The sequence below is a fragment of the Phalacrocorax aristotelis genome, chromosome 1, assembly GCF_949628215.1.
Source record: "Phalacrocorax aristotelis chromosome 1, bGulAri2.1, whole genome shotgun sequence".
In the NCBI taxonomy this organism is placed as follows: domain Eukaryota; kingdom Metazoa; phylum Chordata; class Aves; order Suliformes; family Phalacrocoracidae; genus Phalacrocorax; species Phalacrocorax aristotelis.
The window spans coordinates 24,719,668-24,745,840 of NC_134276.1; the positions used below are offsets into that span (position 1 = coordinate 24,719,668).

At 40.5% G+C, this 26,173-nt stretch overlaps 1 protein-coding gene across 1 annotated transcript; it reads right to left on the reverse strand.

Moving 5' to 3' along the window:
• Window positions 1–929: 929 nt before the first annotated feature.
• On the reverse strand, window positions 930–25,521 carry HSPH1 (heat shock protein family H (Hsp110) member 1). The gene is made up of 18 exons (XM_075084609.1): window positions 25,199–25,521; window positions 24,437–24,494; window positions 20,993–21,133; window positions 19,481–19,603; window positions 18,226–18,325; window positions 14,062–14,195; window positions 13,320–13,564; window positions 12,196–12,424; window positions 11,167–11,273; window positions 9,718–9,851; window positions 6,826–7,031; window positions 5,894–6,022; window positions 5,003–5,140; window positions 4,458–4,583; window positions 3,821–3,928; window positions 3,605–3,724; window positions 2,298–2,459; window positions 930–1,798 (listed from the first exon to the last, which is right to left on the reverse strand). The coding sequence occupies exons 1-18, from the start codon at window positions 25,303–25,305 to the stop codon at window positions 1,601–1,603; spliced, it is 2,565 nt and encodes an 854-aa protein (XP_074940710.1). The 5' UTR covers window positions 25,306–25,521; the 3' UTR covers window positions 930–1,600.
• Window positions 25,522–26,173: the final 652 nt, after the last annotated feature.

The following is a 26,173-nucleotide window of genomic DNA, read 5'->3' on the forward strand; positions in this document are numbered from 1 at the left end:
GAAAAAAACCACTTGCCATGAGTAGGAAGGATTAGTTGGCCCTAGAAAGCACCAGTCCTCTCTCTCATCTGTACTCCCCTCTTATGTAGCTCCAGGAGGACTAATTTCTCTTTTCTCCTTTTGGTTTTGTTGTCACAGACAAAACGCTGCTGGAGCCACAGTAACTCTCCTGGAAAAAACTAAACAAAACAAAAAACCCCCAAAAAACCCAACACCAAAACCAAACAAACAACCTACAAACAACAAAAAACCCCAACCCCCCAAAAAAAAAACCCCAAACAAACCACCCTTGCATTTAGTGACACTGGTCTTCCAGCATCTGGTGTCACATGCTATATATGGCATCTATGCTCCAATACACCAGTAGACAGAACACCCTTGGAATATGCTTCCAGGAAAAATACTTCCCTCAGTACTTCAGGTGCCTGATTCCCTAGTGTAATTTGATGTCTAAAGCAGAGGCTACAAACAGTCTCTTTCAGCATCCTCCCCTGCTCCAAGCACCTAAATATAAGCTTCAATAGACTACTGAGATTTATTTGAGAGGAATTCTTAAAACCCTTACCAAGGTCCAACTAGAGCCACTTGCTTGGCAGAACGGGCTGAAATCTGATTTTACCATTTCAGTTCAGTCTGTAACAGAAGGCAGCAGAGCCTAGCCTAAGTTCAATCAGGTGTTAACATCTTATTCTGAACTGCAGATTACTGTCTCTAAGTTTATGGGGCTATATGTGTTAGAAATTTTGTCCTATGCCTTAACACCTCTGAAGTTTCCAGGTTCTTGCAGGTGTGTACAACCCTTTGGGCAAAGAAAATAACTCATTAAGCAGCGGAGTTACTTTCAACTCACTTCACAACTGTTCCATGCCATGGCCCGTCACAAAATGAAAAAGGCAACAGAAGTACTGAAAACAGCTAAACCCAGCAAGTCAGGTGATATCAGTAAAATGAACTTTATTTTAAAGCTCATTAAAAAGCTTCACAATAACACCAACAGAATTAGCATTTCCTTCATTTTATGTACCCCACATGAAAAATGTATTTTTTAGCAAGAGATGAAACGTAAGCGTTTCTGCATGCTACTAACACATTTCACCATCTTATTATCTGATAAGTGCTTTGGACTGCAATAATCAAAAACCTTAGAACTGAAGGATTTCTTCTGGAAAGTCCTTATGAACGGGACAGACACTGGCTTTTTATTGACATACCCAATTAGATGTCCAGACGAAAGAAAACTACCTTGGCTTCTACAAATGCCTACGAAGGTTTCAATTACAACCTTTTGAAGGAGCAGTATATTTCAGAGCAAGGGCTTCTTTTCATCTTTAGTGATGCAAATGGTTAAATACTGCACAGAAGCTTAGTATGAACTCACAATTCCACAGGAATCTGAAAGTTACCAAGGCAATTTTCCTTTTAGGATAGTCATGACCAACACTATCACTATTCTTCCTCCCATAATACAACATATCCCAGACAAGTCTTAGGAAAAAAATATAAATAGTTCCCGAAACAAAGCACTCCCACCCCCCATCACATACGACAGCAAAAATATCTTCTGTCATGGGATGAAATAACTTGCTGCAAGTGCAGTGGTTTAGTCCAAGTCCATGCTAATGGTGTTTTGATCACCCGGATGACATTCGCCATTTTGTTGAGGCATTTCAGAATTTTTGTCATCTCCCACGTCTTCAGTTGTATAATCACTTTGTTCATTTAATGGGTTTTCTTCCTTAGGGGAGTCAACTTTTGGTTTTGGTTGTGTAACAACAGGCTCACACACGTTGTTTAACTCCTAAAAGAAAGGGAAAAGATGTGGTCAGTACATGTATTTAGGACCCACTACCTTCACTAGTGAGAAGAGTCCTGTGCCCAAAAGACCATTTAAAACTTGCTTCTGTGTTTGTTTCCCGAGTCCAAACTGACAAGTACTTCTTATACCCTGAAATAAGTTAACTGGTCTACTTTCTGAAGTTCTGTGGGCAAAGGTCTTCAGTTTAATCTTCTGGATTTCAAATGGGTTTTTTTCAAGATTATTTTGTGCCTACCAGTAAGACTGAAAGATAACCTGAGTCTTTAACATGACCAAAAGACATAAAACGTGAACAACCTCCACAGAATTGTATACAGTATAGTATAGCTCCTCTGCTTTCTACTGAATCTTCTTCTGTCCATACTTTCTAACTACCCTTTAAGAACACTGGAGCAGTAAAATGAAATTGTGGGAGAGGGAGGGTGACATATTAATCTAGCTTTAGCACCAGCCTCTAAAATTAGTTTCTTCTGGTACTCACCTGTAGTTTTGCCTTAATTTCACTTGAATGCACTGCCGGATCCTGATCTAAGCTCTTCTTAGCCTGTGCACTCACAGCATTATTCATCCACTCTACCACTTCACTAACACACTTATCTACTTTCATCATTTCCATTTCATCAATATGGATGTATTTCTCATCCTGCCCAAACAAAAAATATTTTTTATTAGTTATTAATGTCAAGTTATGCCAACAACACCATCCCAATTATTTACAATTTATAATCTTCACTGGTTTTCAAAATAAATAGAAGTTGGCAATGAGCCAGATGTTACAGCAAAAGGCAACAAGAAATACAGATGTCAAAATAAAGCTTCCTTTGCCCAATAATCAAACAAGAAACCTCATTTGCAAAGGTAATAGAGGCTTCACAAACAGGTCACACAAAATATAACATTCTTAACAGCATTGCTAAAAAAAGCCACCACCCACTTCCTGGAGGGCCTTACATGGGCCCAAGGTAGTTTAGACAGTGCGATTCTGCTGTACACAGAAAGGGAAAGGATCGGTTGTTCAATTTTAGGAGCATTCCCTACAACGCCACAGTTACACAATTAACTGATATCAGGAGAAGGACCTACCCAGCAACACAACATATGATTTTAGTCAAGAATTCTAAATATGGATTCAGGTCTTAAATGCGCTATTTTCAATGATGCTAGTTATTTCAAGACTGTGTAAAACTACTGAAGGACTTCACTTGATAACAATTTTGTAATCTATAGCTGTGAGGACATAATTGCTCCTGATGCAAGTCTCAATCTCAAACTGAATTAGCTTGAGTGTTGTGAGCTGCCCTATTAAAACTCATGAAGTTGAAACCCAAGGAGTAAATTTTCAAAAAGGCAGGAATGCTTATCAAGAAAGTAATCTTCAAATATCAATAGCAAAAAACCCCAAACACTGATATACATTAAAAAACCTAGATGGTTTAGTTTATACTGAGTACCTTTTATGTGAACGCTTCTCACCATGCATAATTCTTGTTCCCAAAAGAACTAGAAGAGCACACTTCTATAAAAGTCAGATTAGCTTTTAAAGGGCTAATCCTCACTCTTTATAAGAATATCCTTTTTGGCCTGAAAACTTCCAGAAGTACCAAGCAACTGAAGATATGACGCACTATGCAAGATTTTTTGAGTACTGGGAAACATTTGCGGTGTTAAATTTGTAACCTACATAAGAGCAGATTGCAGCTCATGTGAAAGTGAATTTAAGCCTCCGCCAGCTGGTGAGCCTCAGTGAAACACTATGTGGTAGAAGAAAGGCACTTTGAGGCCACTTACTTTATTCCTGAACTCTGCAGCTATTGTAGCATAATATTGGAGCCTGTGTCCCAGTTCTTCTAACAGCTTTGGTCGTTCTTCTGCTTCTTGATAGCGCATTTCAATTGGAGTACCTAATTTCTAGAAAAAGCAATTCCTGTGTGTTATTGGATTCATTAACATTGTTTTGTGTGATAATTTGGAAATTTTGCAATTTGGGCCTACTAACAGACCTACCTTTAAGTCCTCTAATTTGTCTACATACACCTGCTTAGCTTCATCCTCTCCCTCTTCATACAGCCAGCCTTCTGTCTCTGTTAGGAGTGCAGAGAATCCCTGCAGATCCTATGTATCAATATAATTCAACATGTCAAACATCAAAATATGCACCACTTGACTCAGTGTCTCACAGTAACAGGACACTGGTAAATATAAACTTTATTTCTTTGCCTCCTACATAAAAATTACATTTCTACTGCAGCTTTTGCCTAATTAAGTCAGTTACACCACACCAGCTTCTGAACACACACATCTACAACAGAGGTAGCATTTATAGCCTTTTGTGTTTGATTAGGCCAATGCTTGGGGTGGCTTTAATTCATGTTTTTGGTTATAGATACAGCAACACAGCTTTCCCTTCTAGTCACCAACTTTATTTGGAAACAAAGGTTTATTCCACTTGTGACAAAACTTATTTTCAGGGATATGTACTATTTGCTAAGCCTGAACCTAATTCTGGCTCCATCCCAGCCATCACTCAAACGAGTTACAATGTTCAGCTGTTTCCAGGATGGCTATGAGAAAGCTTCACCAAGGAATACAAAATATGTATTTGGTATCAGTATTTTCAGAAGCTCCTGAAACCATAACCTACCTTTTCACAAACAAACTTTTCATATGGTCCAGACAACTTGTCCCTGAACTCATACACATATTCCTCCACTGCATTCTTTGCATCATTTCTTTCTTTTTCCAGTTTGTCTTGCATAATCATCTTACCCTGTACAATCACAGAAAATATTTTAATTTAAAAACACAAACAGCATTCTGCAAAGCACAGCTCCTGTAAAACACAGTAATTTCCCAATTTCCTTGGCTCATGTAACTGCTGGAATTCTCATTGCTGAACTGTGGTCTCAGCTGAAGAAATGTGACGCACTTCTCCAGATTACAACAGCTTGAACTAATCTATGATGTAATTCCATGGATCAGTGCTCTGATCCTATCACTATAAACAACACTTCAATATTTCTCACTAATATTTGTTATGCGTTAGAGTTGGACTATATATTAGCTCACTGCAAATTCTTTGAGTCCACACTCCAGGGTTACAGTAAAAGATCAGAGGTTGCCTTGAAAAGCAGATGAATGGTTAATAACTGCAATCAAGAAAGCAGTCTAAACCATGCTGTAACTCACCTCTGTTTCAATATACATATTGAGGAGATCTTTTCCTAACTGCCAAACCAAGTTAGCTTCAATAGGTAGTTCCACATTCTTCACTTTTATCTTGGGTTTTTTAGCTTCTGGGGGCTGATCACCCTTCTTCTCATTTGTCTGAGTTGGAGAGAAGAAAAATAAGATAATTTTCCTGACTCCCTTCCAATAAATCAGCACTATGACAAAAGCAGCATTGACAGGAAGAACATGCAAAGATTTTCTGTGTTCTTCCAGAATCTTCAAAATATACTTGTGAGGCACTTTCTCTTCAGGGATTCCACCTCCTATCCTACTTTGCTTACAGTTTATTTCATGGACAGTAAGTACCAAGCTACAGGAAGGACATTTTTCAGATACACAGTATGTTTGCAGGTTTTCCAAAGCGCCCATCTGTAGCTTAACACTTCATTGGTGATGCTGACAGTGGCAAGATTTTAACCCAAAACATTTTTCATCTTATACAGATGAAAGAGCAAACTGCTAGCAATACCATGCAGGCATATGTTTTTCACATAGATTATTTCCTCTTAGGTTTATGAATTCCTGATCCCAACTTCTCTCAGCAGGCCTAATAAGCTTGGCCTCTAACAGCTGTTAAACAAATTCAAATGTCTACAACCCAAACAAATTAGCTGTACAACACTGCATAAAGACAGGTATGTGGTAGAGCACGACTTCTTGCAGGAGTTCTTTTGCAAACTGTCTGAAAATCATCACAAGATATATACATTATTTTTCACAATAGGAAAGGTATAAAAATGAAAAAGGTTCCAAGCACCAACCTCCTTATTTTATCCTGGAATATGTTACCAATTTTAGAGTCCCCGTTATATAGCATAACATTTTCAACAGAGTTAAAGGGTCACTCACTTTGACATCTGGGATTTTGTTTTCTTCAGAGGGAGGTTCTGATGAAGGGGGAGACTGTGACGTTTGCTGACCATCAGTTTGTACCTGGGACTGTGTTCCAGCCTCACTGTTCTCTTGCTGGATATTTTTCTGAAATGAAAGCCCAGGCACAAAGGATGTAGAAGGCATGTGCACTTGTATTTAATAAAAGTTATAGGGCACTTCACTTCTGACGCACATACTGCACAAAGTGCCCTACAAAAAAGCATTCTGTGCACACGCAGAAACACACACGCTTTAACTAACGGAGATACAGACTAGGTGAAAGTTCAGGAGGACTTAGTGAAAATGCTACCAGTTCCAGGCTTGCAGCATAACACTTGTGTGCATGTGTGCACATGCTACCCAGTTTCTCTTACAAGAAGTGGCTTTTAATTTATTGAGTCATAGCTTTGAAGTTTTCTTCCCCCTCAGAAAACTATTAAAACATCAAATACACCATAACAACGTTGCATTATTCCCCAGTGTTCTCCTCTGCCTCAATGCTGTAGGAAACAATCCAGCCCTCCTTTCCACAAGAAGTTTCAGAACTGTACAAAGGATTACACAGAAACCCTTTTAAACACAGAGAACGTGGGTGACTAATAATCCAAACCAAGTCTTCCCATTTGGAACACTAACAATGGCAGCTGCAAGCAACCCCACCCTCAAGCAACCCACCTGCTGCTATTTGGCACTTTGCCCAGTAATTGATTTTGAAGTCCACACACTTTCATCATAGCACTTGTTTTCTCCTGTTCTTATAAAGAAATTATATATCCCAACAGCTATACACATCTCAAAATTAATGTCATTTTACTTCGTTAGAAGAAGGTATTTTTCTTCCAGAGTATGTAAAAGCAGAACACACTTTCATCAGTAAGAACATTCACACACAGGAAAGGACAACTTACATCACTTGAGTTTTCAACAGGTCTCTGGTCCTGAGATTCCACCTCAGTCTCAACACCGACATCTTCACTCTCTTCACTTTTAACTGGTTCTACCATGGATGCAGTGGACACACTGAAAATGCCATGAGTATTGACACGGACTTTGACTTTGACTTTAGACTTCTCTCCATCTTTCTGGGCTGCCACATTCTGGATAACATACCTACCTGAAACCAAAAGAATCAATACTTACACAGTGGAATTAAATAGGTAATATTACAGAGCCAGGAAAACACCTCCCTCTTTCATAGAGGACACATTTTCTAAATATTTGATGAAGCCTCTGTGCTAATCTCATGGTCCCCAAAATGAAAAGAATACTATAAAAACCAAGAAGTATGCTGCTTTGCAGTCAACTTTACCTTACAAATCAAAAAGGGAGAACATTTATTTTCATCATCTAGGGTAGGTTCTCCTGCCACGATATAAATACAAAAAGTAAAAGCCCACTCCTCTTTCCTTACTTGTGCTATCTGTGATGCTATAGTGGGATGAAAGAAAACTACACAAAGATTTAGTCTAATGCCAGTGTTAAGTGGTATGTCTTTTTATCACAAGTTACTGCCCAAGTGTTCTTTTCAGCTTCTAACATCCATGTAAGTCTGCTATTACCATTTACTCTAGGGCAGAATGTAATTGTTCTGTAACTCCTGTAATACTTGAAACAAACATTGTGAAACTTAGAAGCAGACAGACAACTAGTTTAAGAGTATATGAAGAATCAGATCACCGTGACATTAAGAGCAGACGTCTTTTTCCTGCCTACTACATGGTTACATACACATCACCAGAACAGTGACCTAGTGATTACAATGCTTGTATAGTTGCAAAGTACAAGGTCACCAATTTAATAACAGGCTGGATATACACATCCTCACGCACACCATTCCTTCACCAATAGACCCAAAACACATGCATATAAGCTTTTACCTGCTTTACAGGCTAAAGAATATAATCTCCCCTCTCTTGTAAATCCCTGTAATAGTGGAGTTGTGACCTGTCCTCCCTTTTGGTAGTCTCATCAGAACTACTGACTCACCCATTAGGACTACTAGCAATTCTGTTCTGAGCAGAGAGTTAATTGATGAGTGAGCTGAAACCCATCTGATTTTCAGTTCTGTTCTCACTAGTTTGCGGAAGAGCAGTTAAATATCTTCCCATCTGTTAAAGCCATATAAACCAAACACTCACAAATCTCACCATCAGTCTTTTTGGTAAGAGTTAACATGAAAGGAAGTCTGTTGTTTCTGTAGCTACAAAATATTGTGCTGGTTTCTACAACATATGGTATTTGAACTTTGTGACTCTCAGTGAAACAACCACCTAATTTACTTTGAAGTAGAGAAAAAACCTGACGTTTTCTGTTAGGATAATAGTTTTTGGTAACTTTGTAGTGAACTAGGTATTAGCTGAAATATTGGTAAATCAGATGGAAATGTGTTTGCCCTATATATTCCCCACCCATTTTAAGAATATTTGTAAAGCTGATCTTTAACACTACAGCTCTGGTGATACTGTATTTTAAGTGCAGGACAGCTGTATTGTCAAATACTTAACCAGGATTTGTCATTTCTTCTACCACTGTGAAAAAAAAATAGTTGAGCTTTCTAACAAAACCAAGCAATTACTTGAAAGCCAGTAATAGCTTTGTCTTAATTTTACATGCAAACATACATTTAATTGCATGCTCAGAACTCAAGAGCAGTTAATTGGCCTGTCTTTACTATCACTATCTTTTTCTAACTAACTACACTGTAAGCTCTTTGTGTCAACACTGTTAATATTATAATTTGTCAAAAAGGATGAAAGAGCTGCTTATAAATGCTACCTAGCCAATTCAAATCAATACTGTAGTCTTCTAGCTACCACTATTTCAGGCTGCCTTGAATAAAACTTATTCAGCATTATGTGAAACCCAGAAAGTGTAAGAAAAAACAACCACTAGTTACTCAAGATGCATTCATTTTTTATAAGCAGGAGATGTTTTTCAAGTATTCCTAGCTTGCTTTAGCAAAAAACAGAAAAGATTTTAGAAGTGTCCTGGTTTCAGCTGGGATAGAGTTCATTGCCTTCCTAGTAGCTGATATAGTGCTGCATTTTGGATTTAGTTTAAGAATCATGTTGATAGCAACAACTAAAACATCAGTGTCTTAAGTAGTGCTTACACTAGTCAAGGACTTTTTCAGCTCCCCATGCTCTGCTGGGTGCACAAGAAGCTGGGAGGGGACACAGCCAGAACAGCTGACCTCAACTGGCCAAAGGGATATTCCATACCATATGACGTCATGCTCAGTATATAAAGCTGGGGGGGGCAGTGATACTGTTCAGGGACAGACAGGGCATCAGTCAGTGGGTGGTGATCAATTGTATTGTGCATCATTTGCTTTGTATATTATTTTTATTATTACTACTACTATATTTCAATTATTAAACTGGTCTTATCTCAACACACAAGTTTTCTCACTTTTACTCTTCTGATTTTCTCCCCATCCCACTGGGGATGGGGGGAAGTGAGCGAGCAGCTGTGTGGGGTTTCATTGCTGGCTAGGGTTAAACCATGACAAAAAATTAAGAAGTTACCTTTTGCAGTGATAGCCCTATTCTAGACCTGTGCATTTGCCTATAGTTTCCCCTCATTTCTTTATTGGGCTGAAGCAACTTTAGAAGCTAGAAAAATAAAATTAAAATAAATCCAAATTCAGTTCCCTATGGAATGGGAGAACTGAAAATTGAGTCTTCCAGACACAAAAAACTAAATGTATGTCATATAACCATACTGTAACACAACACAGTTACATAACTGATTTAAGACCAAACAATGCGAGAAAACACCGTTTCCAGACATTTACTTACCAATTTTTGACTCAGGATATGGGACTCCATTAGGATCAGAATAAAAAGCTTCTAACTCAAATGGACCTTTCCTATAGAATGTAAGAACCTTGGAAAAGGGTGCTGCATGATTTCTGCTGAATACCTCATGAACCCTATAATTAAGAGGAAAATATCACTTTTAGCAGAGTATGAGAGATGAAAGGCTGTGATCTAGGGTCAGAACTCTTTCGAGAAATGTCACCATGTTTTGATACATTTACCCTTCTGAACAATTTTAAGAAAGATACTTCACTACTCTAAGAGAAAAAAAAGTTACTGTTGTGTACTGTAATGGGAAAACATCCTATTCCACTAATTTTGAGTCTCAGAAGCAAGTAAGTTTAGATGTAGGTGGCAATTCAGTGACAGACTATCAGCAGACCTCCAAAATTTGTTTCCTGCAAAGACATTATTCTGAGCTTGGAATAGCATAATTTAAATCATAATTTGCATCCTTCCTCAGTCAGTCTCTAAAGGCTAATTATAGCCCTGTTAATTCCCTACTCATTTACTTTCTGTGGCTCTGACACCAGATTATTATTCATTCCTTGATATGACAGAAAGACAACCAGCTTTATTTTATGTTCTTCCTCTAAGGTCTGTCTGCTATTATGCCAGTCTGATTCTAATTTCTAACTAAGTTTTGTCTCCTAACTATGGAAGGGTCTCATCTAATAACCTAAACGTGAGAAAATAAGAGTTTCACCTAGAATGTGAACGCACAGGTTTCTCTCAGAAGCACGTGACAGAACAACTAGGTTCTGTATCTCCACAGAAGACGGACAAAAAAGAAAAGGCTGAATTACAGAGAATATGACAAAGGTATGAACAGCTCCCTGTAGAACTCAACTTCCCAAAAAGTTAAACTCAGACATTTACATCCTAGACAGTAACCGGATTTCCCACAGGCAGAGTTAATAACAGAAAGGCCAGAATACAATAGCAAGAAATTTCTCTTATGAAACTCTAGGAGTTAAATTCTTGCTTCTGTTTTCAGCCAGACAAACAGCATCCATGAAGGCTCACAATATTTACATAGTGCATAATGTTCCTACTAAAACATGAATCCAAACAGGTGTTAGGAACACCTTGAGTAAAAAAAGCCGGAAACGAAAGTGGGATCAGGATCCAGCAGTTGTTCATCTTGTATTCCAAAACCTGACAACTGGGTAAGAGCAATGCAAGACACGATATTGGTTGGTAGCTCATTCAATCAAAATTTCTTTAATCTTTATTTCTTAACCTATGAAGAGTTATGGTTAAAATTTCAATGCATGCCTTTACACAATCTCCACTGTCAACCATCTCTGGTACACGGCCTATGGGTTTTCTGCATCAGAATGCCAAGTTCCTATTTAAATGCAACCAAGAACATCCTTGAATTATGAAGGCCAAAAGCTTCACAGAACCGTAGTTTAAGCTACCTACCCTTCAGTGTCCTCTGCTTCTGTGTTCCACAACAGAGATATTGCAAATGGTGTAGCATCTGTCACAGAGAATTCTCTCACTTTAAAAGCTGGAGAAAGTATTGCACACTAAACAAAAAACAGACATGCATTAAAGTTGGCTAACTGCTCTGCTCCACCTGCCCAAGACAGCTAAGCATTTTTAAACATGAGAACTGAGTTGACTTTACTAAAACAGAGCTAGGCAAGTTGCTTGATTTCAGCGGAGTATGATAAGAAAACAAATCTCATACAGAAGCGTATTTACCCTTTGGGTTAGTGGTGTTTTTACCATAGCTTGTGAAAAAAAGGTAACACTAACTAAATACCATGACTGTAAAGAATGGAAGTGCTGCATTACTTAGTACTAAAAGAAGTGGTGTTTATCTTACAGGTCCTGCTTCTTTCCCTGGAGACAACTAGTTGCTAGTGATGGAAAGCAATTAGCACTTAGTGAGATGGGGTAAAGAAACAAGTCAAAGAAGAGAGGGTGAAATAAGAGACTAAGTAAAGGAGGAGAAAATGGCAGAATGAATGGTTTGCTTGTAAAATACAGTTCACTAGTTGGAAACTGTAAAAGTAGGGGCGAGATAGAATAAGTTTGTTTCACATTAATGGAAAGATGAATACTAGAAAACGCAAGCTTGCAATGTTATGGGCTCTCCATAGATACTTCTCATACACTTTATGGATATATAGCTCTTCCCTCAGCTTGACAGCAACTTACATTTTTCTCATTAAAGATCCCTATATGCTGTTCTTTTGAAGAAGAGTGGACTACTTACAGAATACACCCAGCATCAGCACTTCCAGTAAAGTACTGCACCACAGAGCAGTACTCTGGACTTTTTAAACAGCATAGTCCCATAAGAAGACCCAGTGAACATGTATGTTCGTTCCCTTGTGCCTTTTAAAATGGACCACTTTTGCCATTTCTCATAACTGAAGAATTAGCCAAGCAAAAAAGCACGCTCAAACGTTTTATGTTTGTCAAGTGCTGCCAGTACTATACCTGCAGAGCACAGCCCCTAGCTATGGCTTCATCTGCATTCAGTGTTGTACTGACATCTTTACCAAAGAATTTAGCAATCCTCTCTTTGACAGCAGGAATACGGGTTGCTCCTCCCACAATCTCTACAGCAGTTACATCTTCTACTTTCAGTTGCGTTTGTTCCATTAATGAAAGGAGAGGCATCTCTATCCTTTGCAGCAAGTCAGCACATAATTCTTCAAATTGTGACCTAAGGAAAGAAATGGAATTAACCAAAGAACGCCTGTTTCACCACTCAGATTTCCTGGAATTCTTGTTTCCAAACTGATGCTGACCACGTCTGCAAAGAGACTTAAAGCTAAACCCGTGACTAGGCTGAAGTGACAACCATATACAAGGCAGTACATGAACAGCTGCTTAGAGATTTTCCTATGCTGCTATCAATGTAGTTAAATAAGATAAAGATATTGCTTGGGCAGGTGCTATGTATTTGCCTCTCAGCAGAGGTTACAGATAAGAATACAGAAAACTGAATTCCCTTTACAATGAAAAAACTGTTGCCTAAGTACTGAAGGGAAGACAAAGAAAACCCTACCACTCTCTTGGCAGTAGTTACAGGACTAACAGCTACTACAAATTAAGTTGTGCCTGTGAGAGTGTGCAAGAAACAGACACACACAGACTTCATTTACACTCAGGCCATAACCAAGTCATCCCCTGTTTCTGTCCTCCATTTCTCTGCCAATATCCACAGTACAATAAGAACAGAAAAAAAGGAACAAAGCCTCAATTGTTGCTATCTTAAGATCAGTATAGGATTTAGGTTACCTAAAATATGCAGGAGGCCTAAATATGCAGCCAATCCCCCCTGGGTCTGGTTTGGATGCATCAATCCATGATTTTAAGAATGTGTCATTCTACAGAAAGAATCCAAGCTTCTTATGCATGCATTATTACACTGAAACATTGCTCTGGTAGCTAAACATTATGTTACATCTTAGTTTTTCTAGCGTTACAAAAAATACCACAGTTATTCAGCACTTGTGCTTAATTTTAGCACAGTAACTTTCTTTCAAACATGGAAAGAAACACTTGTTTAAGAAATACAGCCACCAAAGCAACTGCCTGTCTTGTATAGAACTCACCGGTTCATTTTTCCAGATACATCAGTATCATCCATGAAACACTCAATATTTAGGGGAATTTCTGTGCTATTTGAACTCATTAGTTTCTTCAGCTTCTCACATTCCTGATACAGACGAAGAAGAGCTCGAACTTTTGCTTTTGGATCCAGTTTGTACTTTGCTTTTATTTCTGCACAAAAGTAATCTACTAGCTTTTCATCAAAGTTTCTTCCACCTAGGAAAGGGTCAAATGCTGTGCCAAGTACCTGGTTTGAAAGCACACAGTTATTTAGTCTTATGCTCAGTAAAACTCAAATAGAATAGTAATCTTCCAATATCAGCAGGCCTTTGCTTCAGAGAGGTTGGGGACAAGTCAGCCTATCTGCAATGTACAAGCTTAAGTACTTCAATCAACGGTATCACTAAAAAACTGCTCTTTGCTTTTACAGTGGAAGTGACTAAGTTAACTCAGCAACAATCCTAAATATTCACAATTTTAATTCATACACACAGCCGTTTAGATAAAACAAACTAAATTATAGCAGTTGTACCGTATAACATACATTGGTGTATTGCAAGGAATTTACAGCCTCTATTCAAAACTATCCTAATGAAATGAAGGACAGTGATAAAAATCTTCATCTTTTGATTCGTTGCCACTTCTCATGCACTACATTATTTCAGAATTTTAAAAACAAGGCAGGTTTACAGGCTATTTGATTCTAATATCTCAAACCTTTTTATTTTCATTTAGTCTTACTACCTTTAGTTTACTCTTGTTGAATGCACAGGCTGATACTTGAAATGCAGAATGTCCCATATCAACAAACACAACTATCCGTGGCTTCTCTTCAGGAGCTGGAAGGTCTTGTTTATAAATTCCGTAATTCAGAGCCACTGCAAAACAAGTGCCAGATATTATCAATGCAATCTCTAGTAAGTCTCCAATCGCATACCATCACATCCCTGTGAACATTAAGCTGTAGGATCAAGAGCTGTAAGACAAATCCAGACATACATCTATGCAAGGTCTTACCTATGCATGGAAGCTTTATTTCGTTAGCATATGTTGCAGGGTCTGAGAAGCAAAACATCCCTCCTCAGTCATGTATGTGCTGTCTTAAGTGTTTAAGGGTGCAAAACTAAGAAGCAAGATCTGTTTCAGGGTTTTCTATTTTGATCTGTTTATTAAAACTCTTTTTGCTTTGCAGAATAATCCATAGTAATCAAAAACACAGAGCATCTTTACAACAAAACCCAAATTCAGTCTTGTGTTTATAAGGAATATCTCCCAGGTAGGAAGGTTTTGTCTGAGAGTAGTGTAAATGGTCAGCAGAGGCTGCAAAAGGGAAGAACCTCATTCTATAAGGAATATCTGGCAGGGACAGTTTGTGAAGTGAATCAAAAGTGCAAAACAGAAGCCAGAGGGGCATATAAACACAGGATAATGAAGTGAAAGGACAGAACAGTTTGCAGCAGCATTCATTCTGGATGGATAGCAGTGTCAAAGCCAGGCAGGAGGCTGATGCAGTAAATGAAAAAAAAAAATAAAACCCTAGTGAGTCTTGGCTACATAGTAATGTCAGAAAGGCTGAGATTTTGGCATGAGATAGAATATACAAGAATGTACATTTGTGTAGGATAAAAAATCCCCAAATGAAGATAACTAGACAGATTATCAGGCAAGAGAATTAGAGCATTAGAGAAGGCGGTAAGGAAGGCTGGGAATGTGTGCTCTGAAAGCAATATTTTATAGTCACACTGACATCCTCTCACTTGAGGTGAAAGGGACACCAACTCCCTCCCTCACAGCAAAAGCAGTAGTTGCAGACCATCTGGAACAAGACCGCCAAGTTTCCCACTGGTCAGAAACCTGAGATTTATGTATTCTGGTGTCTAATAAACTTCCCCTGCAGTTAGTGTGCTTGTTCTCATCTGTGTGGAATCTTTGGGGGCTGCTCACGGCTTGGACAAGTGCACGCTGCGCTGGGTTAAAAACTGGCTGGACAGCCAAGCACAGAGTGGTGGTGAATGGAGTCAAAATCTAGTCGGTGGCCAGTCACAAGTGGTGTTCCCCAGGGCTCAGTGTTGGGGACGGTCCTGTTTAATATCTTCATTGATGATCTGGAGGAAAGGATTGAGAGCACCCTCTGTAAGCTTGCAGATGACACCAAGCTGGGTGGAAGTGTCGATCTGCTGGAGGGCAGGAAGGCCCTACAGAGGGACCTGGACAGGCTGGATCATTGGGCCAGAGCCAATGGTATGAAATTCAGCAAGGCTAAGTGCTGGGTCCTGCACTTTGGTCACAATAACCCCATGCAGCGCTACAGGCTTGGTGAGGAGTGGCTGGAAAGCTGCCTGGCGGACAAGGACCTGGGGGTATTAGTTGACAGCCGCCTGAACATGAGCCAGCAGTGTGCTCAGGTGGCCAAGGCGGCAAAACAGCATCCTGGCTTGTATCAGGAATAGTGTGGCCAGCAGGAGTAAGGAACTGATTGGGCCCCTGTACTGAGCACTGGTGAGGCCACACCTTGAATACTGTGTTCAGTTTTGGGCCCCTCACTACAAGAAGGACATCGAGGTGTTGGAGCGTGTCCAGAGAAGGGCTGGTGAGGCTCTGGAGAGCAAGTCTTTTGAGGAACGGCTGAGGGAGCTGGGGTTGTTTAGCCTGGAGAAAAGGAGGCTGCAGGGAGACCTTATCGCTCTCTACAACTACCTGAAAGGAGGTTGTAGCGAGGTGGGGGTCAGTCTCTTCTCCCTAGGAAGAAGCGATAGGACAAGAGGAAATGGCCTCAAGCTGTGCCAGGGAAGTTTACGTTGGACATTAGAAAAAACTTCTTCACCGAAAGGGTTGTCAAACACTGGAACAGGCTGCTCAGGGAAGTGGTTGAGGCTCCATCCCTGGAGGTATTTAAAAGAAGGGTAGACTTGGTGCTTGAGGATATGGTTCTGTGGTGGACTTGGCAGTGACAGGTTAGCGGTTGGACTCGATCTTAAGGGTCTTTTCCAACCTTAAACATTCTATGATACAAACCCAATAGCAGCATTTGTTAATCCCTCCCACAAGCAGTCATTAATTAAAAACAAACTCTATTTCACAAAATATATCTGTTATATCCTTGAGATCTAGATTTGACTGAAATTTTTTATTGGTCTGTTCATTCACATAATGTTTGTATTTCTTAGTAGACTGAAGACATTGCCCTTGTTTCCAAGTTAAAAATAAATTTATGATCAAAACTTGGTAAATCACAGCAGAATTTGCCTTTCATTAAAAAACCTACAACAAAACAAACCTATTTTTCTTCTCTGCCCTACTGTATCTCAGGACCCCTCCTCCAAAGATCTAATCAAAGATCGTTACATTTAAAAAATTAGAAAATCTTGGATAGTACTCATTAGCCTTGCAAGGTAAAGAAAAGAAGTTTAGAAATGCTGTGTGCTACACAGTAAAGAAAGGCTACTTGTGCTGCTGAGGGGATGAAAGAGCTATCTGCTCTTGTGAGGACTGTTCATCCCAATGGCAAAGCTTCTAAGTTCCTTGCTAAAAAGTTCTCAAAAACTCTCAAATTCTTGCATGGCCAAAGACTGGGATGATCTGTTCTGCCAAACAAAAAGGAAGTGACAGTGCCTTTTTCGGCAAGGCCTGTCACCCCATCATGAGAGGTCATCTCTGAATTGTGTGTGAAGGATTACTTCTGCTTCAATATAGAAAGGGGTTGGGCTTTGTTTTTGACTGCTAAGGTTGAAAAACAACTTTTTTTCTTGAGTGCTGAACTAATTTTTTTTTCCTTTATGGATACAAAGTTTCTTCAGAAACATTTTGAAAATGGAATTTGAAGGTTAGAGGGTTGATATTCCTCCTTCCTCCTCCTCTCTGCAGTCAACTTGGAGACGTATAAGCCCAGAAATTCAGAAGAATACAGGCACACAGGACAAAGTCTACCTACTGTGTGAGGTCCACACTCACCCAGCTCAAGAGTTCACACTATCACACATTCTCTGTGGCACTTCTTGCTAAAGAAACAAAGCGTTAAGCTAAAGCTAGATGACAGAAACATGCAGCTATGGCTTTTGTAATGATAGGGTCAGATTTGCTTTTCCTTAGGTGCAAATACATGATGTTCAATGTAAAGATAATACTAATAAAACAACTACATTTAGTAGAAATCCTGTACCATGTAGATATTCATCTAAACCCGATTCCAGGAAAACATTTTAAGATACCACTCCATCAATGCATATTTAAGATTGCTTTACTCCTTAAAATAAAATATAAAATTCAAAAGTATGAATGCAGCTGGTATGCACCAAAAATGCTCACCTGGAACATTCTCCCAAAGTAAACTTTTCCCTAGTTACTTAACTAATGCAGACAATGGGAGCAAAGCAGTAACTGCCTTCTGGTAGAGACTTCAACTTCCCAACTCTACGCCCAGGAAACAAGTGCTAGTTATCATGCCATTTAAAAACATGGCACAAATGCTCTCTCACCAGATGCAAGCAGAAAAATGCAGGAAGTAAGAATACACCAATGTGTTTTTAGAGTTCCAAACATATCAGCAAAGGTGTGAACCCTTGGAAATTATTAAGTGTTGACATTTAAGAGTGCCTAAATCCCACAACTGTGCATCATAAGGTACCTTCCATGAAATGTGGACAGTAAACTAAATGGACAGGTAGCCCAGACACATGTGGTGACTCTTAAATAAGTATTCAGGGAGATAACTATTATTAAAGCTTCATCTCTTCTACCCCTTCACACAAAAGACATTAAAATGAAAGACTAAATCAGAAGAACAACCACCTTTTAGAACATTTATGTCTCATGTCTGGTTTTTCAAGTCGGCCCTGCTTCTTAAGAGTCACCAAATGCACCCTCTATCACATCTTTCACTTGCAGAAGATGCTGTTTTACCCTACTTACCTGCCGTCATGTCATTCATTAATCTAAGACAATTTAATCCAACAATCTGAGCTGCATCCAGAACGGACCTCCTTTCAGCATCTGTGAAAAATGATGGAACCTGAAGAAAAGAGGTGAGAATAGCAAGTTATTTCCAGAAAATGAAACATCACAGTTTATCTGAAGGTATGCACTTAAAAATTGTATCTATTCCTCCTCTTTGAGTACACTTGCTCACTGCAAGTCTTTTAACATCCAACTACTGTACTGAACAGACTTCAAATATTCTATGCAGTCAAGCCAAGATGGAATTAAACAAGCATCGGCTAGTTTACATAAGCACGCACTAGTAAGACACTACAAATGCTAGGAACCTTAATTACTTGTGCAAAATATGAAACTGGGTATTATGGAGATAGAAACATGGAATAACTGTAATCGAAATTAATAGATTTATTCCTGTCCAAGAAAGTAAAGAGGGGGGAAAAAAGTACAGCAATATTACAGATGTGAAAGATGCAAAGAAATAAAGGATAACAACTAAAGAGAATCTGTTTTGACCAAAATTGCTTTGGGCAAGAAGTGATAAGAGATTCTGAAGCAATATGTTGTTGAAGATTTGCTACAGATGTCTAGTATTGGCATTGGATGGCAACCTCTGATGTCCTCAGCATCAGAAACTACACCAAAAGATACTAACTTTCCAGGTACTGGAAAGCAGCTCTTCTAATAGTAACAGAACTAAACATTTCTAGATGCAACATGAGACAGACTTGTTAAAAGAGTCATTGAGAACAGAGGCAGATGTTATTTTCTACTCAGGCTTTGGAATGGAATCACTGTACTCTGAGGTCATCTTCTGTGCAGTCATAAACTGAAAAAAACACATTAACTTACTGAGAGGATGAACATGAAAAGGACAGAAACTAAGGTTTTCAGCTCCCAGAGGGCAACCTTTGATAAACAGAGGTGTCTTTAATGAGTAATTAGCATGCTTAGTCATGGAAACAAGCTGCAGTAAAAAGGTATATACCTGGATCCCAGAAATGTTCTAGGTCCTAAAGTTCAGTCATCTCCATGAGAATGAGTTCATAAAGTGGGTCAGGAATACGGAAGCAGCCCTGGGTTTTCTTTCAAAAGCTCTAAAGCTAGTTAGAATTAATCCCTTTGTAACTGCTTACGCAGTGTTCTTTTCTCCTCTACTTGAATAGAAACAAAATGCCCTCAATAGCTGAAGTTAAAAGACATAATGTTCCTCCGCACTACAACTACTTACAGAAATAACACAGTCTGCTACTGGCTTTTTCAGGTTACTCTCTGCAGTCTCCTTTAATTTAGTCAGTAACATAGCTGTAATCTGTTCCACACTGAAGATATGCTCCTCATCCATGTACATGACCTGGATAGAAGAAACAGGTAAAATGAATCCATTATTTCAATTGAAGGAAAAATTACTTACATTTAATGTTTTTTTGATACACTACTGAGTAATACTCTATCAATCATGACATGCTTAATTATTTCATTATAGAACTTCACTTTACAATTTAATTTCCCAGTTGACTGTCTACAGAAGCAATAATTCAATTTTCACAGACTTAAAACATCAAGAACCATATCAAGTCTGTAGATGAAGAAAATGGCTAGGAAGTGATTTTAAAAGTGACACAAGTCTAAAATGTGACTAAAACTAGATATGGCCACACAGCATAATGACGAAAAAGTAAAAGTAGCCATCAATTTTCAAACTGCTGCCAACAGCAAAGTCATCCAGAATTACTTGCTAAGTATCTTCTGACATTTTTATGCTTCTGCGCAAATATGTGAAGAGCCTCTGAAAGGAAGAGCTGTGCAACAACACTTCACCTATGCACATAAAACAACTAAAAGCTTAAGATGATGCTCAGCAAAAAGTTTATTTGTTGCTCCCTTACCAAGAAATTATTCTTCAATAACCATTTTTGTGTAACAGAACAAATGGAAAATGATGAAGTGAAGGAACACGTTACACCTGATTCTTGAAAATAGCACTTACCTTTTATTTACATCAGTCCAATTTGGGGAAAAATAAAGCATTTTGGTTTTAACAGAAAAATTATTCTCATTCTCTAAGCATCCCAGTCTTAAATGCACAGCTCTTCATTAGTGAAACAGCATCATCTGTTATACCAGCAGGACTTCATTATCAATATTTTTATATACTTCTGTAAATGGGTATGATGTTATTAACTGCACCTATTCTAGGGAAACCTGACATTTTATCAGCAAACTCCTTGAAACATAAGCAAGAGTCAAACCTGCAATGTCGTACAAACTGGTTTTGAACATCTGTTGCAAGTAACTTATATCAGCAGTCCACTAAAGACAAACATGTCACTCATATCAATTATTCTAGACTCCTCCTTTATCAGGAATTTGCAGCCACATTATTAGACTGTTGCAATGCATTCCACACAAGAGTGACAGGAAGGTTAATACTTTGAAGTAAAACCATACGACCTTGTCATTATCTTCACAGTTTTTCTGCAGGGATGTTTGAGCTGGATGCCCAATTTGCCAACAGGGAAGCTCACATTTCAGCAATTACTCACAAACGAACCTTAATTTCATAGTTAACATCCACTATTTAAAGATGAAGCTGTTATTCATACAAGAGCTCCTCTTTAAGAGAAAGGTTAAAGAAAACCCTTAGGGTAATCAAATGAAACCCATACTTCCATGACTAGCTGCAGAAAAGTACACTTTTAAATGTAGCTAGAAAACCCAAAAAGGTCCACTGAAAATTTACCTTTACTCCAACTCCAGCATTCTTCATAGGAACCAAATCATAGCTCAACTTTTCTTTTTCCTTCTGAACAAAGGGATCATTAAACGCACGGCCATGGAATCTCTTGAAGTTAGATACTGTGTTGTGAGCATGAGTAATTTGCTGTAAAGAAATACAGGATATTTAGAAATCCACTCTTAATCAACCTGCAATGTTCAGTGCCACTCTGTATGCCCCCAAGCATCAGCCAAGTTCTAAGACAACTGTTCACTCGTCACATCTGTTTCTGTAACACCTGTAATTACTATCTGGTACTTTATATCAGCTCATTACTACAGGAGATTATGAGTCAGACACACAGATACTTACAGACCACAATATATAAAGTATTATAAGCACTATACAAGTATCTCTAAAACCTTGAAGCAATCAGGCGACCAGTAACAGGATCTATAGTGCCTACTATTTTAGTCACTTAATTTAGCCAAAATTCAGACAATTAAAGACAGGAGCCAGCTTCACAAGTACTTGCAATGCCCATAAACTGGCACTTCAATCCCAACCACCTTCGCTTTAAATCACATTTCATTAAGCACAAACAACTGTTTTCACAGTTACTAAGTTTGAAGTTAGTAAGTTTCCTCATACATTTCAATGCTTACTTATTTTCACCTGAGCTACTTTCAACCCACATCATTTCCCTGTTCATGTTCACCTAGCAGTCACTCAAATTCTTGCACCAGACTAAAGAAGGATACAGCGCATAGATAACAGCAAGGAATATGAGACTCATTTTTGGTAACAATGTCAGTTAAAAGTATATATTGAACTACAGTGCAAGCTCCCCACAGAACCAACTGACCTAGAGAAACATTATCAGGAATGCAATGCAGAACAGAAATTAGATTAGACTGGCCTAAAAGAGATACCACAGGTATGTCAGAGTATAATTAATCCCATTCTATTACAGAGAGACTACAGAAGTGTGTTCTCTCCAGAATAGATTTAGACAGGCACCAACAGACTGCATCATATGATAAGCACACAGAGGATGATTTCTAGCATTCAATACCCTCAAAGGAAAGCATCCATTTCTTATTGCAAGCAAAATTTTCCATCTTGGAATTGAAGAATTTGGGCTACACCTTATATTAGGATACTATGCAACTATGACTATTCTCCAACAGAAAAGCTCCCTGACAAAGCAGCAGGCCATACCCATACTATTAAACAATAAATTTCAGAAAGCTCTGTGTGTGGACAGAAAGATGTCAGACACAAAGTCCTTATTGGGAATCATCCCTGGTTTATTTTAATCACCAAACAGTGCTCAGCAATTAAGAGCACAAGTTGGTACAGGCCAAAAAAACATGCCAGGAACTACTCCAGTACTCTGATGCAATAGAGTACTTAAGTTCCTGTGTCCGAGATTGTTTCCCAGCATGGTTTCATTTATTTGTATAGCCATAACTTCAAAGTACTTGAATGCTATGTAATTGACAGCTGTATTGCTGAAGAACCTAGAAGTAAAAATAATTACCATGCAGTGAGCAGAAAAGCACAAACATTCTGGTAGTTTTTATAGCCTAATTTAGAATTACGCTCAGAACCTTTTCTAAGAGAACAATCTTAAGATATTTTTAGAGTAATTGTATGCTATTAGGTCTGTAGCGTGTTTTAATATCTTCCTGCTTAGTCACAATTAAGAAAGCTGAGAATTATGGGCTGTTAAGTAACACATTGCTCTCATCTCCAATGCTACCAGACTTACCTAAAGGAAACAGCAATTCCCTGAAAATTTGATCCAACAGCAGCTGCTCAAGTGTTAAAGAGAGCACCTCTGAGTATTATGAGCGCTCTCAACTATAATCACGTTGTTGAAGTCACCAGTCAAAAACTGGTTTGGTTCCCTCCCCCCCACCCCCCATCCATTGTTTTGTGGGGTTTTTTATTTGGGGTTCTTTGGTTGTGGTGGTTTGTTGTTTCTTTTTCTTTTTTCTTTTTAACTAAAACTCATTCAAGCAAAAGGGATCATTTTACTTCTTAAGTAGCTACTACACCCTACAACACTGAAAATATCACACTCAGCTGCCCATGTCAAGAAACTCCTACATTTACAGAAGAAACACTAGATACATCTCAGGTGGTCAGCCAAACTGGACCACTTACAGCAAGAGAAATAAAATGAAAAAAGATTTCAGAGCACTTAAGTATCACATTCTTTTCTTCTGGCAAATAAATGTAGTTTCAACTGCTAGGACAGCCAAGCTCAAACGACTCAATATAATAACATTTTATAAAGGTTAGTCGGAAGGCAACTGAAGTCACAGGTGTTCATCACTGCACACACATGCTTCTACATGCAATTCGAGAGACAGAATCTACTTCACATTTTCAAGAGCATTTACTGGAATGATCTAACAATGCTGAAACACACTCGAGAGCACACAGGATTCAGATCACTTGCTGTTTTGAGTAACAACTCATTTTTGCATACTGATGAATCACACTAGTTTCCAACTTGAAACACTAAAAGCAGTCATATAAACAAAAGCAACGGTAAAATGAAGTTTAAGGAAAAAAACACAAGCATATACACTTTACTCCAAATGCTATCCTGTAACTGAAAGTGTGTGTGTGTTTGTGAACATGTAACCTATTAGTATTTCCTTGGCTGTGCAAAATTAAGAGACGAGCTAATACAGCAAGAAAAAAAAAGTCTCCTTTAGTGGTCTCTCCGTGGAAACCCACTGCAGTCCCTTTACCACACGGGAGAGATGTGCACAGGCCAGTGAAAGCCGCTCACTTCATCTCCACCAGCAGCAGTTACGTAACAACCTACAATCCAATACCTGAAGGTTTATTTAACAGTTACATTTAGTTATTCTAAGATTTGTCGGTATTAAGCTCTCCTTTTAAACTGAACATGCTACTTTAACGAAGAAAACATTCAATCTTTCAGAGCACCTCAATCAAAAAACAAGATCAACCCTAAGGACTTACACCCCCGAAAGACACAGGAATTTTACCTTTCAGTGAAACCAAAGGTAGTAAGTACCTAAATAGCTTTAAGAATCTGAGCCAAGACTCTCCCTTTGCATCTAGTTTTGAGAAACTATACACAGCATTTAAAATGTTTTCCTTCAAGTGTAAGGAAAACCTTACATACAGCCATCAGGAAAAGAAACCCAATGACCTTACATTGCCAGAAAAGGAACGTGTTCAACTGGAAAATACTACCATTAATGAAAGAGAGAGCAGTAACGTTCTAGCAAAAAGATCCTGCATTTCTCTGATAGAAGCACGGCAGCATAGCGCAGCATTTCTAAAATAAAAGGCTTGACGAGGAAAATGAAGTTGTTTGGTTTTAATTATGGAGAGCCAACTCTCTCCACACCCACCGGTACTCGAGGAGTGGGCACTAGCCGATTTACTGTTATGCACAAATGTCAGGAAAGGACCTACCTGGTTTTTAGCCGAGACACCAATAGCTCTGTTTTTGGATCCAAACGAAACCACTGATCTGAAAAGAACAACGGCTAATTAACTCAGTGCTGAGGATAAAGGCGGCTGAGGACTACCACGGATGCGTTTCCTACGATTACAAATAAAACACCAAAGCCTTTCTGTTGAAAGTGCGGCTCTTCCAGCTTGTGCTAAGACGCTACGATAAGGCTGATCGGTCTTAACGCCTTGGCTCGAATCTAGGGCTTTTCATAATGGTTCATCCAAACGGTTAAACACCACGGGCGCAATTCAGAGCTCGCACCCAGGCTAAATCCTGCGTTTGGCTGTTCCTAACTTCAGGACTAACTGCTGCTCTGAGTCCGAGGCTCTCTACACCCAGCCTAAGGCTAAAGAGGAGCTGCTCTGGGGCCGTTCTGAGCTCACCCGACCGCACAGACCCCCCGTGCGTGTTTGTGTCCCATGTCCCATCTCAGCCCGGCCGTCCCGGCGGGGATTCCCTCCCCCGCCCCCAACCGCCGGCTTTCCCAGCCCGCCGCACCCTCCACCGAGCACCCTCTCCACCGTGGACTACCCTCCCCTTCCTAGCCGGTGCCCGCCGCCCCACAACGGCCCCCCGCGCCCCTTAGCAGCCTCCTGGGGGGCCCGTGAGGCGGCAGCGGGGGCCGAGCTGCCCCCGCACAGCCCTCCCAACACCCGCCTGGAAGCTTCCAGCGCCGGCGGAGTTCCCTGACCGGCTCCCGCACCCCCCTCCTCACTCACGGTGTGCACCGGTCGCTGAACTCGTTGGCGACCGTCTCGATGCCGCCGGCTCGCGCCACGGCGACGTAACAGCTCTGAAAGCCGAGGTCAAAGCCCACCACGGCCATGGCCCCGCCGCCAGCGGGAGGCCCCCACCCTGCCCCGGCTCGGCTCGGCCCCGGTACGGCTCCGCGCGGCGGCTCAGCGCGCAGGCGGGAGGGAGGGGAGGGAGAGGAGCGGAGCCGGCACCGCCGCTTTAAATATGACAATGAGACGAAGTTTCCAGAAACTGCGGCAACCACTCACCGGCTCCACGTGCGGCTTCCGCTTCCGCCTTCGACGGCATTCTCGAACAATTCCCACCAATCAGCGGCGCCGGGGACCGGTGACGCGGGCCGTTCTCATGGCGACGGCGGACGCCGCCGGCTCCGCGCGGGGAGGGGGCGGGGCGCGGCTGGGCCTGCCTCTGTCAGAGCCGGCGGGGGAGGGGCGGGGCCAGGCGGGGGGGGCGGGGAAGTGCGAGCGCGGGCGGCCTCTTGGCGGCAGTTAAACGGGTTCTCTGTGCAGCGAGTACTGGTGCTACCTCATGGCCGTACTTCCCGGGTCTCCTCGCCTTCCTCCCCCAGTCAGCCAGCCCGTTCCCCCGCAGCTACCCCTTTGCGCATTGTTTGGGCGCTCCTGAGGGGCGGCAGCGGGGTTCTCCCCCCAGGACAACCGGGGGGTTTCCTCTTTCCCGGGCGCAGAGCTCTGCTGTTGCTCCCTGACAGATAAAAAGCGTTTGGAAGGCCGGGGGGATGGCGCTGTGGGCGCTGGGGCTTCTTTGAAGTGCCGCAAATGGCGGTACGCCTAGGTGGCGTGTGCTTTACCGGCGGGGGGAAGGGCTCCAGCCATGGCGGCGGGGTGGGGTGGGGCGGCGCGGACGGCGCTCGGTGCTGGCGGCTGCGGGAGGGATCCGCTGGGGCACAGGTGAAGGGCAGCGGTGCTCTGCTGTCCCAG

Coding starts and splice junctions, on each gene's coding strand:
- HSPH1 (XM_075084609.1), bottom strand. CDS start 25,305: ATGGCCGTGGTGGGCTTTGACCTCGGCTTTCAGAGCTGTTACGTCGCC. Junction 19,604..20,992: donor ATGCTGGAGTTGGAGTAAAG/GTAAATTTTCAG, acceptor TCTTCTATCCAG/GTCATGTACATGGATGAGGA. Junction 9,852..11,166: donor GAAGCAGAGGACACTGAAGG/GTAGGTAGCTTA, acceptor TCTTAATTATAG/GGTTCATGAGGTATTCAGCA.